Raw genomic sequence first — 16376 nt, 5'->3', positions numbered from 1 at the left:
ACATATACTATATATACCATGAGCATGTGTGTGCATTAAATATGGTTGCCTTAAATAGCCTAGGTAAAGGGTATGGGTTACCTAAAATGAAGATGACTACATCAGGTTTATTTTAGAGAACTAAAACATAATATACATAAAAGTCATAATATAAATACATTTTTTACTTATCTGAAAAAGAAAATCAAACATATATTTCCATTGACTACATTTAAAGACCTAGAGTTTTTAATTATGCTATGTGAAAGCATTGGTCACACTTTACATCAAACTCAAATTTTGGAGGGCTGCAACTCTGCAGTTTTCCTCCAACCCTAATCAATCAAAGCTGATCCAACTAATCAAGGTGTTCAAGACTACTAGAGACTATTTAGCAGGGGTGAGTTGGAGTTGGTTGGAGCTAAACTATGCAGAGCTGTGGCCCTCCAGGAATTGATTTTGAGACCACTGCTTTACATTAAGATTTCATTTGTGACTATGTTTACTAACATGGGCTAATTATGAACAATACTTGTAAATAATTTATTAATTATAGTTATTTACATTCATGTTTGTTAACATTAGTTAATGCACCATAAGTTGAGATGAACAAACAATGAACACTGTAATTTTAATGAACTAGAACTCCTGTAACATGAACAAATACTGTAATAAATCTGTAATATATACTGTATTGTTTATTGTTTGCATTAAATGCAATAACTAACAATAACTTGGAATATGGAACAACTGTCTTTACGCTGTTTTTATCTGTTCTTATATTATTTGTTTTTATTTTGTTTATGCTTGTCTCTTTTATACCTGCTTATGTAAAGCACTTTGAATTGCCACTGTGTCTGAAATGTGCATTATAAATAAACCTGCCTTGTCTAATACAACCTTATTGTAAAGTGTTAGAAAGCCTTTGTTTTTCTGACCAACTGACATTTCATGAAAAAAAATGCTCCAAATAATATTTTATTAGAAATTTCTAAGTAATTGTATCACACTTTTATAGAATAAAACAAATATTATAAATTTAAATAAAAACATCCTTAATAAATCCAGCAAATCCAAATATGCCAATGCAACTTTTGATTATTATTTATTTAGCTTAAAATTTAAATAAAGTAATTAAACTTAAAAATATATGACAAAATTTGTCAAACTTAAACTTAAATTGAAAATATAAAAAAAGTTTAGAAAATAAAAGCTATACAGCATATACTTAGACAAGTAAACATGTATGTTTTATTTTAAACAATATAAACATAATTAACATATTGCCATAATAAAAATACAGTGCTCAGCATAATTGAGTACACACCATTTTAAAAATCAATATTTTTTTATTAATTTCTCAGTGAATATAGGTAATGTCTTGTGGTGCATTTAAACAAAACAGATTTATTAAACATATATATTTATCAAAATAATATTTTAGTCACCAAACATATTTAGAAGTTAAAAGATAATACAAATAAATAATAATGAATGCAAGCAAAATATTAATAATAATAAATAAATTGTATAAAAAATTACAACCAACATTTTTTTTTGTTCTCTTGATTTTTCCTCTTTTTAAATTGTTATTTAATATTTTTCTATAACATAAATTTGGGTGTACTAGTTTTTGGACCGTTTTCGTAAGTTATTTTGTTAGATAAGCTTCAGATTTGGTTTCAGTACAGACTAATCTAATGAATATGCACAAATATTGTAGCTGCCTATTAAAAATAAGAATTTAAAAGAGAGATTTGTAAGAGGTGTACTTATATAAGCTGAGCCCTGTATATTTAATACATATTCTAAATTTAAACCTAAAAATAAAAATCTGACACCTTATTAATAAATGGCTGGAATGTAAAAGGTAAACACCTCACAAAAATATATCAGAACAAATAAATAAAAAAAGTAAGAGTCAGTTGTGATGAAATGGTTTGCAGGCTTACAGAAGCGCTGGTGTCCTTGAAGGTTGTGTGAACTGAGAGATTTCAAAGAGGATGAGGGTTCAAAGCGTGTACGGTGTCCTTCTCAATCAGACTGACTGCTACTTTAATCCACTGCTCTGTATGTGCACGGCATACTGGAAAAAATATTAGAGGTCATTGTCTGATTTCTTTCCTTGAATCAATCACAGCATCCTTTCTGCAAGGGGAAATTAATATTGTGTAACATATATAAAGCATTCTTGTTTTCTGCATGTTTTTTTTGTTTGTTTTTACAAATAATACATTAAATATGAAGTCAGAATGATACATAATACATCCTATAGTGTATATGAATGTTTAGAGTCAACACATTTTTAAATAGCAAAAATATTATGAAGTAGCCTACAATAGGTGACACTTTATTAGTTTTCATTATTAAGCATTAATGTATTAACTAACTGTGAAACAAAATAGCTACATTTGATGTTACAGTTGAAGTCAGAATTATTAGCCCCCCTGAATTATTAGCTCCTTTTTATTTTCCCCCCTATTTCTGTTTAACGGAGAGAAGATTTCTTCAACACATTTCTAAACATAATAGTTTTAATAACTCATTTCTAAAAACTGATATATTTTATCTTTGCCATGATGACAGTAAATAATATTTTACAAGATATTTTTCAAGACACTTCTATACAGTTTAAAGTGACATTTAAAGGCTTAACAAGGTTAACTATTGGTTAAAGTAATTAGCTAAGTTATTGTATAATGATGGTTTGTTCTGTAGACTATAGAAAAAAATATATAGCTTAAAGGGGCTAATAATTTTGACCTTAAAATGTTTTTTAAAAAAATTAAAAACTGCTTTTATTCTAGCCAAAATAAAAGAGATAACAAAAAATATAATCGGAAATACTGTGAAATTGTATTGCTCTGTTAAACATAATTTGAGAAAGATTAATTTAAAAATTAAAAAATCAAAGGGGGCTAATAATTCTGACATCAACTGTATCTTAATGTTTGATTTAAAAAAAATAATAAAATAACATTAACAATTAATATTACTTAAAGGCCTAAATGCTTTATAAGGAGTTTTCATAACCCAGTTGAAGAATTAGCTTGAAAATAAATAGTCAAAGCCTTTATGAACACAATTGTGCATACAGCAATATTCTTACATAGTACTTTTAAAAATGTATTATTATTCACGGTATTTTAAAATGGCCACAATCATGCATGTTCATTAAAACGAAATATTGTGTTGTTAAATATCCACACGTCTTCTTGCAGTGTTTTTATTCAGTATATGTTCTCTTTCAAGAATGACATTGTCATTCAAACAATAAATTTACTTCAGATAAGATTACATTATATAGACAGATTATACAGTGTTTCTTGCTTCTAAAGCGTCTCTCCAGGTCCATGAAATAAAAGAGAAACACGTTGACGATCCACGTTACACACGAAACGAAATACATTTCTAACAAAGCACTGCTGCCATCTAGCGTCACAAACAACGAACTAAAATCCTGTTCAGAAAGTGACAACACAAGAGAAATACATGTTAAATGGCAGTTCTCTGAGGAGAACTAAACAATGACTGCACAGATTCAAATATTTAAGAGGTAAGAGTTGTTTAATCTGAGGTAAAGTTACAGCAAATACAAAGACAGATTAAATTTGTTGAGCATATTCTGTACACTAGCATAAGCAGTCTTTGGAATACATCAAATTAATACATACTGTATATGAGGTACAACATTATAATTCAAATGAATTTTAAAAGCTTTTTAAAGGAAATGTTGTGATTATGATAAAATATAGAACATAAATCAATGACACAGACAATAACACAAAATAAACAACTTGTGAAGTACCGGATATTAAAAATACTGAACTTCAGAATGTGAAAAGAAAGAAACATAGTTAAATGTCAAATGTATTTAGAGTTTGCATTATGTACAGTAAACAATGCATTTTCATATACTTTATTTCAATTGTTAATCCGACCGGCAGACTCCCCCTCACGTTCTTCTAAACCTTTATGAGTTTCATTTTTATGTTGAACACAAATTAAGATATTTTGAAAAAGGTTGAAAACCTGTAGCCATTGATATCCATAGTATAAAAACAAATAAATATGAAAGTCAATGGCTCAATATTGCTAAAATATCTTCTTTTGTTCAAGAGGGTTGGAAAAAGTAAAGGGTGAATAAACGATGAGAGAATTTTCATTTTTGGGTGGACTACAGTGCATCCGGAATGTATTCATAGCGCTTCACCTTTTCCACATTTTTTTTTTTGTTGCAGCCTTATTCCAAAATAGATTAAATTAAACTATTTCCTCAAAATCCTACACACAATACCCCATAATGACAATGTGAAATAAGAATTTTTAAAATTGTTGCAAATTTATTAAAAATAAAAAAGCTGTAAAATCACATGTACATACAGTGAGTATTTACAGCCTTTGCTGTAAAGCTCTAATATGAGCTCAGGTACATTCTGTTTCCACTGATCATTCTGGAGATGTTTTAGCAGCTTAATTGGAGTTTACCTGTGGTAAATTCAGTTGATTGTACATGATCTGAAAGGGCATACACCTGTCTATACAAGGTCTCAGGGTTGACAGTGTATGTCATAGCACAAATCAAGCACAAAGACAAAGGAATTTTCAAAAGATTGTCTCAGCGCAAGGCTGGGGAAGGTTACAGAAAATTTTCTGCTTCTCTGAAAATTTCAATGAGCACAGTGGCCTCCATTATCCATAAGTGGAAGATTTTTGGAACCACCAGGACTCTTCCTAGAGCTGGCCAGCCATCTAAGCTGAGCGATCAGGGGAGAAGAGCCTTAGTCAGAGAGGTGATCAATAACCTGATAGTCACTCTGTCTGAGCTCCAGCGTTCTTCTGTGGAGAGAGAAGAACCTTACAGAAGGGCAACCATCTGAGCAGCAATCTACCAATTAGGCCTGTATGGTAGAGTGGCCAGACGGAAGCCACTTCCTGCCTGGAATTTGCCAAAAGGCATCTGAAGAACTCTCAGACCATAAGAAACAAACTTGTTTGATGAGACTAAAATTGAATTCTTTGGAGTGAATGCCAGACGTTAAATTTGGAGAACACCAGGCACTGCTCATCACCAGGCTAATGCCATCCCAACAGTGTAGCATGGTGGTGGCAGCATCATGCTGTGGGGATGTTTTTCAGCAGCAGGAACTGGAAGACTAGTCAGTAGAGGGAATAGAGGGAAAGATGAATGCAGCAATGTACAGACACATCCTGAATGAAAACCTGCTCTTTACCTCAGACTGGGGCAATGGTTCATCTTCCAACAGGACAATGACCCAAAGCACACCACCAAAATATCTATGAAGTGGATTCACAACACCTTGGTGAATGTCCTTGAGTGGCTTAGCCAGAGCCCAGGCCTAAATCCTATGGATCAACTCAAGAGAGATCTGAAACGGGTTGTACACCGTCGCTTCCCATCCAACCTGATAGAGCTTGAGAGGTACTGCAAAGAGGAATGGGCAAACATTCCCAAAGACAGATGTGCCAAGCTTGTGGCCTCTTATTCAAAAAGACTTGAGCCTATAATTGATGCCAAAGGTGCATCAACAGAGTACTGAGTAAAGGCTGTGAATACTTATGTACATGTGATTTTTCAGATTTTTTATTTTCAATAAATTTGCAATTTATCATTATGGGGTATTGTGTGTAGAAGATTGAGGAAATAAATAACATTAATCCATTTTGGAATAAGGCTGCAACATAAAAAATGTGGAAAAAGTGAAGCGGTATGAATACTTTATGGATGCATTTTATCTTTTTAAGGGACACAGTAAATACATACACAACTGAAATGCTTACTCTTAAATGACAGACAGTTTAAAAAGCAGTAATCATTCAAAATCCTGTGTATGATTGTCTGGAATAACACTATGATTAAAGATAATATGATTGCCACAATATCAATTTCTCAAAACTGCCATGATATTTTAATCATCTGTTGGCTATTTGTGAGACTCAAGGATCTGCAGGATGAGTTTATAATTAAAGTTCCATATGACGGAGTTCCATATATTTGTTTTTAATGTCAGAGCTCCACAGTGCGGAGGTGTCCACGTGGAGACATAGATCCCAGGTTATGGAGAACACACTCAGAGGCCTCCATTACACTCCCACAACACGACCAGTGCGGCTTACCGGGGTGTCCTTTATGACCGTGTCCACAACCCTTAAACCCCCCTGTACACACAAAAACAGCACTAAGTATTACATCCAATGACACACATCTCTGTTGACATTATGAACATAATAATCAATCAGATTCATTAAACTCAAAACAACAAAACAAAGTGCATATAAGATGCAATTAAGATTTTATATGGGACTTTTGGGAGCCTCTGTGAGTTTTTATGATGCCAAAATATGAATAGTCAGAATATGATGTGTCATTTCCCCTGGGGTGGTTTGAAAGACCCACTGCTCACTGACAAATGCCAGAAATTGTTTGTTCTATTTTGACTGCTATGCCATCATGGTGAAAATAATCCATTGAAAAAGGCTTTAAGACCAAGCGGAATCCTTTGTTGTGGAGTCCAACATCGTTTTTTTTACTACTGTATTGTTTTTAAATGGAGAAAACATTTTACAAGTAACCTTTATTCTAAATCTTGGACCTTATTCTTAAAACAAAACAAAAGACCAATAAAAAGGTGTGAAGCACCAAAAGTGTACCGTATTAAAATTTATTTGAATAATATTTTGGCTAAAATAGTCAAAAAGTGTGGTTATGATGACCATCCGTCAAGCTAATTCAGATTAGTGCTTAAAATGTCACTAAAATGCAGTTTAAATTTCAGAATTCAATAGAAAATGAGGCGTACAATTGCAAAAAGATGCACTTTTGAGAAAAAGAACCACCCCTTTCACCAGGCTGTCTACAGGTCTGATGTTTTCTGTTGTAATAACAAGAAAGCTACAATTTTTAGCTTAGAGGCAGACAGATCAGACGTTAAACAATTAAGAAAATATTTTTTTTAAATAAATGTTTCCAATTTACAAGACCAAAAAGTTTGAAATCCACAAATATTAGAAGAAACATTTGTTAATTCTTAGTGTCTCTGGATTAACCAAGTCTTATTTTGAGTACTATGTTTATATTTGTTTCAATTTATGAAGGTCCGATAACATTTCTTTCAAATTTGAAGGAAAATGATTGTCATTTAGAGCATTGTGAGAATAAAAAACGTTTTATTTTTTGTGATTGAAAATCAGTATTATTTTACCAAATATGAAAATTCAAAACTCCTCTGAAATCATAAAAAATGGGGCGCATTATTTTAGTTTATGCAACAAAAAAACTACAAGAAAATACACCTTTTTATTTTAAATTTGGAAAAAATACCATCTGTACAGACAAAAACTAAAAATATATGTTTTTCTTAAACACGCAGTAATAAATCCAGAGAAGCTGAGAATATTCGAGTAGTCTCTTGATTTTTTTTATTGTAGCTGTATGTAAAGAGTACCTGGCATGGTCCCTGTGCAGCCGCAGCGAGCCTCTTTACTGCCCCCACTGGAGCAAAAGGAGCAGCAGTGGAAGATACCACTGTGACGTCTCAACTTCCTCTTCACGTTCAGCACAAATGGTGAGCCCTAGTAACCAGAGATTATCAGTCCCAGCATAACTGCTTTTTAAAGGCATTAATAATTCTTTTAAAATAATTATCAATAAATAGCTGTACTGTTTATTATCTGCACATGTACCTGGACGTGCTGTGCTTTAACACAGACCCACACTGAGTAAAGTCCAGCCTCAGCAGGGCTGTAAGACACACAGTAGGAGCCGTCGCTGTTGTCCACCACAGACGCCTCTACACTGCTGGAATATGACATCAAAGAGAAAGCTCACTGTCTGGATAATGTTATTATCTCATCTCAGATGCTGATAATGTTCAGTATTTTGACTGCAAGGTCTGCTCTTTCTCCTTGGTTATTTATTGATTGCCTCTATAAGTTCTAACAGGTCAAAATGGTCTTTTAAAATAACGCATATATGACAGCTATGAGCAGAATCCCGGAAAATAAACCTTGAAACTCTGATCAATGAATGACATGTTTAGTCTACTCGCATATGACTATCAATTTTGGTTGATTTTAAAACATTTGTCTGAAAGCAAACCACAGCAAGCAATATTGTAACAACTTTAATCCCAGTTTTAAAACAAGCCAGTTGATCTACTGGGATGAAAGCACTTATCATACAAGAAAAATAACTGAAGTAACAGGTAACATTCGGTGTTTGACATAATTTAAAGCGCATCTTTATGTCCGAGCTTTGATATAAATCAGCAATGACTTAGAGGAAAGAGCACTATAGTGGTCAATCCAAATTAAACGAGGGCTTGTGCCCCTCTTGCCCCACCCTTTGATCCGCCAGTCTATAACTAGTTTCAGGCAATTCGAATAGTTTTTATTTTCCTTTCTGAGGACACCCTTCATGAATAATAATATGCAAAAAGCACAATAAAGACACTTTAACTTATATCAAGTATAATCTCAAAAGAAAACAGCATATTTAAAAAAATTTAATCAGAATTACAATGCATTGGCTTTTGGTATGCTTCAAGTAAAGATTTAATTATTATTATTTAAATGTATTAGTGTTAATTTTTTCATATCCTCACCAGCCCTTCTTCTCCCTGTGGACTATGCTGACCATCACAGGGTCTCCACCCTGGCCCATCTGCTCTCCAGAAGTGTCCCTGCAAACCAGAGTGAACTCGCCCCGCTGACCTTCACAACCTCGCTCCACACCTGTGAGTGATTCACACCAGGACAAGTATGTGAGTGGACAGAAGAGCCAGATTCTTCTTCATTAGAAAGAAAAAAAGGAGAACCAGAACAAGAGTTGTGACATTTTGATTAAAAACATTGAAAGCTAAATAATCAATGCACTGATTCATTTCCAAATTGCAGAAGTAATACAACCGGATGAGTTTTATAAAATTACTACATTTTTTGTTGAAATGTTTGGTGTTCATGTGTTCAACTTACATTTAGAACTAAATTGTGTCATTCCAGTGTCAATACTTTCCAGTTTTATTTACCATCACAGAAACCTAATCTTTACCTAAACCCAAGTCCTGATGCTGCTTTTTTTATAGTAAATCGATATTTGTTATTGTGCTTTTTTATTTACTTTAATAAGATTAAACACATACTGGTATGTAGAACTAGTTTCACCATTAACTACACTTTGTTATTCTTCTCGCTATTGTTGTAAAGTTATCTGGTGTCCTAAAGAACATAAAAGCTGCAGCGGAGAGTCTGTGCCTCACATTAGTGCTTTACGCATGAGGTAACAAAGAGCAATTTCTTGTTTTCTGTAATAGTGGGATGAGCACAGACCGCATACTCTCCTCCTGAGGTGCACCTGTGTGTTTCATGCTGGGACAGAGCTGATACAGTAAGTGGTTCTTTTATAATGACGCTCCAAAAGCAACAGGAGTACATGAAAGTGTTGAGTTGTCATGGTAGCCAGGAATGTTGTCTGCTGTTTACCCCAGTGTCATGCCCTAGGCCTTTGGTTAGTGTGTGTTTGTATGTTATTGTATGTCATGGTGTACGTGTGTGTATGTGTGTGTGTGTGTGTGTGTGTGTGTGTGTGTGTGCATGTAGCCGAACAAAAGCGGATCTATAGTCTGATTTCCAGACTTCAGATCCTGTCATACAATCTGAAACTTTTTCTGGGAAATGTGCAGCAAACCAATGTGTACTCATGAACAAACAGCTTACATTTCCAGAGAAAGGCAACAAGTCAAACACTTGTAGCACACAGTTTCATGAGTAACGCTCTGGATTCAAAACTGACTAATGGCCAAGTATGGAGAAAGAAAATGAAAATGACAGTATGTGAATATACAGTATTTCCCTCAAATGAAGCAGTTCACTGAGAATTTCAACACCATGACATTATCCTGTGCAGCATACTGTACAGTACAATGTAAATTCCTGAAAAAATAATTTCCAGAGTTTGGGAAGCATTAACTTAACTTTAACTGCAATAAAAGAATGATTACTATATGACCGGCGTCATGGTGGCGCAGCAAGATCTCACAGCAAGAAGGTCGCTGGTTCGAGCCTCAGCTGGGTCAACTTATCCAGCATATGTTTTACGCAACAGATGTCTTTCACAAACCATTACCGGAAAACACACACTCAATTACACGCTCATAACACTACGGTCAATTTTAGCATACCCAATTCACTTCTACCACTTTTCTTTGTACTTGTAGGGAAAACCGGAGCACCCGGAGGAAACACATGCGCATACGGGGAGAACATGCAAACTCCACACAGAAATGCCATCTGACCCAGGCTCGAACTAGCGACCTTCTTGCTGTGAGATGAACATGTATCCCACTACGCCACCGGGTGGCCCAGTATTAATCCGCACAGTGGCAAAAGCTGAACTGTTTTGAAAATTGACTGCCGCAAATGTGTAGGAACAGCTGACGGTGGCTATAGCAACAATAAACGGCAAAGGATTGCGAGCTCACAAGCGCATTTAAATCCATAAACAAAGCGGCACACGCAACGTTTTAAACATGGTTTTAGATGCGATACGAGATTATATTGAGTTAACCAGACACGGTACAAGCAGTTACAAGAAACTAAACACAATTAAACACATCATTTCCAAGCTAGAGAAAACAAGAAGGCAACCATTTTAAATCGCACTTACTTACATTTGTGAAACTGATCCATGAACTGTGTACTGTAAAGTTCCTGTCAAGCTCTGACAAAGTCTCATACATCAATAGTCTTTTCTGATTCTTCCTTTAACAAACGGCCAACGAATCCCCAATTGTAAGCGTGTAGATTGCTGAAGCACTCGTCAGAAAATGACAGGAACAGCACAAAGCTGGGCTATAATGCTGAGGTGTTTTTGCAAAAATTAACTTCAACCACGGACTCTTCACAGCCTTAGGGAAAATAAGACTAACTTTCCCTCACACTTCAGAGCACAGCGTCTTCGCGACATAATTCAACCGGAATTTGCTACAGTGTTTGTCTTCCTCTTTATCTTGTTACAGTGTTAGTGGCTGGGGCCGCGGGTTTCAATTTTCCCAGGTTTGCGCGTGCAACAAATGAGCTGAGCTTGAGTTCTGTGTCGATGTTTTGCTGACAAGGCTAAAGACTCGTTGCAGCGGCAATACATTCAAACCACTATGAGTCAACTCTTTTATAGAAGAATTATTAGTTTTAAACACTGCAATTTCAGATTTAAACCTTAGCTGCATATTTCACTTCACTTAAAGCCGTGTTACACACTACATGGAAGCTCGTTTTCAAAAACTCTTAATAGGGGCTCTTTAATTGTTGCTCAACACACACAAATCTGTTAAAATCTTAAAAACGTAATGCTTTCTTAAACCTTTAACGGCAGAACAAATCTCTCACCTTCTCCCTGAATAGTGCACTTGCTGGGGTCCACAGTCTTGGCATGTATGGCTCCTACCACAGGAAATCCCTCCACCTCTCCAGCACTCTCCTGAGGAAGAAAACAAATGCTGCTGGCATTGTCACTGGCAACCGTCGATGGCTGTGGGTCAAACCCTGACTCCACAAGGTTTACCAGTCTCCTCATAGTGACGCCTTTGGCAGTGAGGATTTCGGCATCTGAGCCACACATGAGCAGGCGCTCTGTGAATTCCACCCCACCGCGCACATCAGACAAGGCCTGCTGCAGTTGAGCCTTCTGCAGTTGAAGCTGATTCCTGCGCTGCGTCCTCAAGTCGTCCAGCGAGCGCAGCAGTGAACAGCAATGTGCCTCCACTGCGCTAGCATAGGCCCGAGCGAACGCTCGAATTTCACCTGCCAGTGTATCAGTCCGGGCCTGCATCGCTTCTTGGGACGTATCCACCCGTCTCAAAGACTCCTCCAGACGAGCCAGGCGAGGCTTTAAGCTCCTGACGAGCAAATCCCTGATGCGATCTCCATATCGGCTGATGACTTCGTGAGTAGAGCTGCAGTGGTGCTCGCGGTGGAAAGTGGCAGCACACTCCAGGCACACGGTGAGGTCGCATGGCTCACAGAAGAGACGCAGCTCCTGGCCAGGATGTAGAGAGCACAGGATGGGCCTTGTAAGACGACCCTGAGATTTCAGCTCCTGTAGGGTCTGGATGGAGTGAGACGAGGTCCTCTTCTGTCTCCTGGAAGATACATATTATAGGGTTGATCATGTTGGAAAGAAAAAATAAATTTCTAATCTTTTCTATTCTAAATGTTTTATATTTTAAAGATAACTCATTTAAATCTGATATATGAATCTTAGTGATTTACACAAACTTGCACTCTATTTGTGGTGGCACTTCAAGTACCAATCAAGTTATCACTAATGTAGTCCATAATGTTTATCAGCGGATGTTACTTGTCCCACTGTGTTCACAGGCTTCATTAAACATCAGTCTTTATCTTTTCTACTACTGTGTTTGTTGTGTCTCCATAATAATAATAATAATAATAATAATAATAACGCTGATAAGTTATAATAAGGGGCGACGTAGTGGCGCAGTAGGTAGTGCTGTCGCCTCACAGCAAAAAGGTCACTGGGTTGCTGGTACGAACCTCGGCTCAGTTGACGTTTCTGTGTGGAGTTTGCATGTTCTCCCTGCGTTCACGTGGGTTTACTCCGGGTGCTCCGGTTTCCCCCACAGTCCAAAGACATGCGGTACAGGTGAATTGGATAGGCTAAATTGTCCGTAGGATGTGGATGTTTCCCAGAGATGGGTTGTGGCTGGAAGGGCATCCGCTGCGTAAAAATGTGCTGGATAAGTTGGTGGTTTTGCAAAAACCTATCAAAGCTATTTAATGAATAATATCATGATGGTAGCATTGTCTACAACAGGGGTTTTCAAAGTGTGAGGGAAAAATATAATATAATAAAAATATAATTATTAAGTTTAATTATTATATGTATTTTTATTATATTTAAACATTTTAATTAAACAAAGCAAAAAAAAAATAATACGTCTAAATAATACGTCTAAAATAAGAAAACCTTTTTTACCCAGAAGGCCATAGCTGTGAATTCGCTTCTGTTTGGTAAGCCCGCCAATACAGGTATATGCCTGCTAATACAATGGATCGGTTTCTGAGACCCCCCGATTCAAAGCCTTCAAGTTCAGGGCTTAAACCCAAAAGACGACGATATGATGATCAGTATTTGAGTTTAGGATTTACGTGGACAGGACCTGCTGATGAACCACGACCTTTATGTGTGGTTTGTCAAGATATTTTGGCTAATGACAGCATGAGACCCGCTAAACTTCGACTGTTTTGACTGGGATGGACAGTTCTTGGATCTGTTCTATTCAAATTGAACCATCATCCTAGTTTTAAAAACGTTATATTAAAATACTTATTACTCTGTAAATAATTGCACTTTCATGCAAATGATGATAAAAATTAGTAAACAGTCTGACATCTGTCTGTGTCTTTATATATAAACTGTATGTACATACATATATATATATATATATATATATATATATATATATATATATATATATATATATATATATATATATATATATATGTATATATATATATATATATATATATATACATATATATATATATATATATATATATATATATATATATATATATAYAYATATATATATATATATATATATATATATATATATATATATACATATATATATATATATATATATATATATATATATATATATATATATATATATATATATATATATATATATATATATATATGTATGTATATGTATATGTGTGTGTGTTTGTGCGTGCGTGTTTGGATCGAGGGGGGCGCCAATGGATAAGTTGTGTCAAAAGGGAGGCCCACTGTCTTAGACTTTGAAAAACCATGGTCTACAAGATTTCTGTGCGACTGAATGTTTCTGTTAAAACTGACTGGAACTGACCAGGCCTACTGCATTTGGCGGTCAATATTCATATTGTGGTGGGCCACTAGAAATCAATCAATGCAAAGGAAATATTGAATCCAATACTCTTTTATCTCTTGTTTATACTGTCTTCATTATATGTATTCATATAAAAAAAAAATCAGTGATGATCTTGTAACATTGATATTGCTTTGCTGGTTTCCCTTAAAAAAGGGAAGATTTTATACCTTCTAATAATAACAACACACACTCTCTCTCTCTGATTAAAAATCATTTTAGTATTTAGATATTTTTAAACTTTTGATTAGGCAAGGTGCATATTAGTAGCTTAAGTATACATGTAAATACAGAAAAAAGTACAAAATTGTACCATTACAGTTACATTTTTTATCTTCGTATATTAGCATATGTTAGCATATTAGCTATTTATTAGCAATAATAAAGCACATATTAATGTGTTGATCTACATGGACATCTTCAAGAAGTGTTAACTACTACTATGACTACATCTATCTTCCTTATTATTAATAAGCTTTTATTAATCGTTTATTGAAGAAAATAATCTGTTAATCCATAATCTCAACCTCTATTATTAATTTTATCTATAAATTCTATAGCAAAGCTATGTGCGTACGGCTGTGTTCACAAAGGACACATGCTCAGGACAGCCATTTCTGACTATTCAGGGTGTAATGTTACATCTGAAGATTTTGAACAACCATAAAACTTGACCTTTAACTCAAAATTGTACAAGGAGATCCTATTTAAATCCTACTCAACAGCTGTCTCCAAATCTACAAGTATGTAATGCTTTTGAATAAGACCTATTAGAATAAGTCTCATTTTCATTGTTATGTGACTAACAGATTCCCCCATAGCATCATGGGATATTCAGACTGACACTGGATGTGCACTTCAGAAATGTTCCCAAAGTAGTTTACACACAATTTAAAATTTTTTTTACAATTATTATATTAGCCTACACACTTGTCATTACACTTTACAAACCTCCAAAAACATAACTTTAAAAAATGAAAATATTGATTGTGTTAAATGAATTCAGAGTGAAAATTTAAAGGCTGTTTATGTGTGATTTATGTCTTCAAGGGGACCTATTATGCAAAATCACATTTATAAGAGGTTTAAACATAGTTGTGTAGCAACAGTATGTGAAAATAACTACTTTCTAATGGTAAAAAGGTATATATTTTTTATAAGCACACTTGATTAACACTGCTGAAACACTTTGACTGACATTCTTTCTTTGTACATGTAATCAGAGGGGGAAAGCCCCGCCCAATTATGACAATCTCTGCTTCATTGGCCTAGTATGTTAGTCTTGGTTTTAATCTGCCACTATAATGACACATAGGCGTTTGTAGCCCCACCCTGTTTTGAAAAAGTGCACAATCTCATTTAAATATAAAGCGACTGTCACCAAAACAGCACAATTTGAATCAAAGTCTAAAAAGGGCCATTTCACAGAGTTATAAAGCATTACTTGTGGGCTATTTTGAGCTATAATTTCACATACACACTCCAGGGTCATCAGAGATTTATTTAACATCTTGTAAAAAGGGGTATATTAGGTCCCCTTTAAAGATGCTATACTTGCAGTGGGAGCCAACTGTAGTAAAAACTGTTAGATTCAGGTTTGGAATCAGTCACATATTGGGTGAGTGAATGGTGAGATTATTTTCATTTGATTATTAACTGTCCTTTTTACATTTGAGCTTCGGAAATATAACGTTAGCCACGTCGGATTTCTTGGGTGAATAAATCAGTCAGTGATTAAACTAACCTGTGGGCCTGACTGCAGAAGTCGCAGAGATTGACACAGCACACCTCACAGCGCTTCCCCGCGTCGCTGTCGCTGCACAAGTCGCACAATACACTGTTGTTCACCACCAGTGTCTCCGTGAAAACCTCGTCCAGCGCAAGGTGATCAGTGGTCAGCCCATCCACACCCGACGGCGGCAGATCCACCTCTGAATCACACTGGGGACATAGGATTGTGGAGCCAGAGCCAGAGTTGTCTTCACCGGGCGAGCGTCGGTCCCCGTTTACGCGACGCACCGAGAAGGGCTCGAGCTGGCGAACGCAGTCCGCGCAGAACGTGTGCAGGCAGGGAAGGATTTTAGGCTCTCGGTACATCCGATTACAAACCCCGCAGACCGCTCTGGACTTCTTCAAGCTGTCCCCATTACTTTTACTCTGGGCAATGTCTCCCTTCTCTTTACAAAGTGACATATCTTAGGCTATTTAAACAATGACCTTTAAAATGGCTAATCGTCTTCAGTAGGACAGCAGTATTCTACTTTTGTTGATGTTTACTAAAAAATGCAGCACCCACCAAACTTTTAGAAACTTTCTCATGTTATTTGAGAATGTGTATCGCCGTCCAATCATGTTACGCGTACAAGCTTGGAGGCGTGTCTTGAAATCAGACCAGTCGTGTAAAAAAGAGAGATCCATCTAGACATCAAAAGCACTCGGAAGTATGGG

General features: G+C 35.6%; 1 protein-coding gene and 1 long non-coding RNA gene across 4 annotated transcripts in view; one reads left to right on the top strand and one right to left on the bottom strand.

Annotated features, from left to right (window-relative positions):
• The window catches only part of LOC141376109 (uncharacterized), a 607180-nt gene extending 600388 nt beyond the window's left edge, over positions 1–6792 (top strand). The window contains exon 3 of the long non-coding RNA XR_012385312.1: positions 6647–6792. This is a non-coding gene — a long non-coding RNA (uncharacterized lncRNA). The remainder of the gene's footprint in view (positions 1–6646) is intronic.
• trim45 (tripartite motif containing 45) lies at positions 3528–16215 on the bottom strand. 3 transcript variants are annotated; one of them, XM_073912607.1, is made up of 7 exons: positions 15673–16215; positions 11558–12134; positions 11383–11473; positions 8604–8733; positions 7684–7798; positions 7446–7572; positions 3528–6159 (listed from the first exon to the last, which is right to left on the bottom strand). In XM_073912607.1, exons 1-7 carry the CDS (start codon positions 16119–16121, stop codon positions 6008–6010), a joined length of 1641 nt encoding a protein of 546 aa, XP_073768708.1. In that variant the 5' UTR covers positions 16122–16215; the 3' UTR covers positions 3528–6007. The 3 variants fall into 3 exon arrangements, with proteins under 3 accessions (XP_073768708.1, XP_686393.2, XP_073768709.1); XM_681301.9 differs by having other exon boundaries at positions 11383–12134; XM_073912608.1 differs by lacking the exon at positions 15673–16215 and adding an exon at positions 12550–12886 and having other exon boundaries at positions 11383–12134.
• Positions 16216–16376: the final 161 nt, after the last annotated feature.

This window comes from Danio rerio, chromosome 9 (genome assembly GCF_049306965.1).
Source record: "Danio rerio strain Tuebingen ecotype United States chromosome 9, GRCz12tu, whole genome shotgun sequence".
Taxonomy (NCBI): domain Eukaryota; kingdom Metazoa; phylum Chordata; class Actinopteri; order Cypriniformes; family Danionidae; genus Danio; species Danio rerio.
Note: the sequence above shows the minus strand (reverse complement) of the source record. Positions and strands in the feature narration are given on the sequence as shown.

Coding starts and splice junctions, on each gene's coding strand:
- trim45 (XM_681301.9), bottom strand. CDS start 16,121: ATGTCACTTTGTAAAGAGAAGGGAGACATTGCCCAGAGTAAAAGTAAT. Junction 12,135..15,672: donor TTCTGCAGTCAGGCCCACAG/GTTAGTTTAATC, acceptor TGTATCTTCCAG/GAGACAGAAGAGGACCTCGT. Junction 6,160..7,445: donor CTGCACAGGGACCATGCCAG/GTACTCTTTACA, acceptor TTGTGTGTACAG/GGGGGTTTAAGGGTTGTGGA.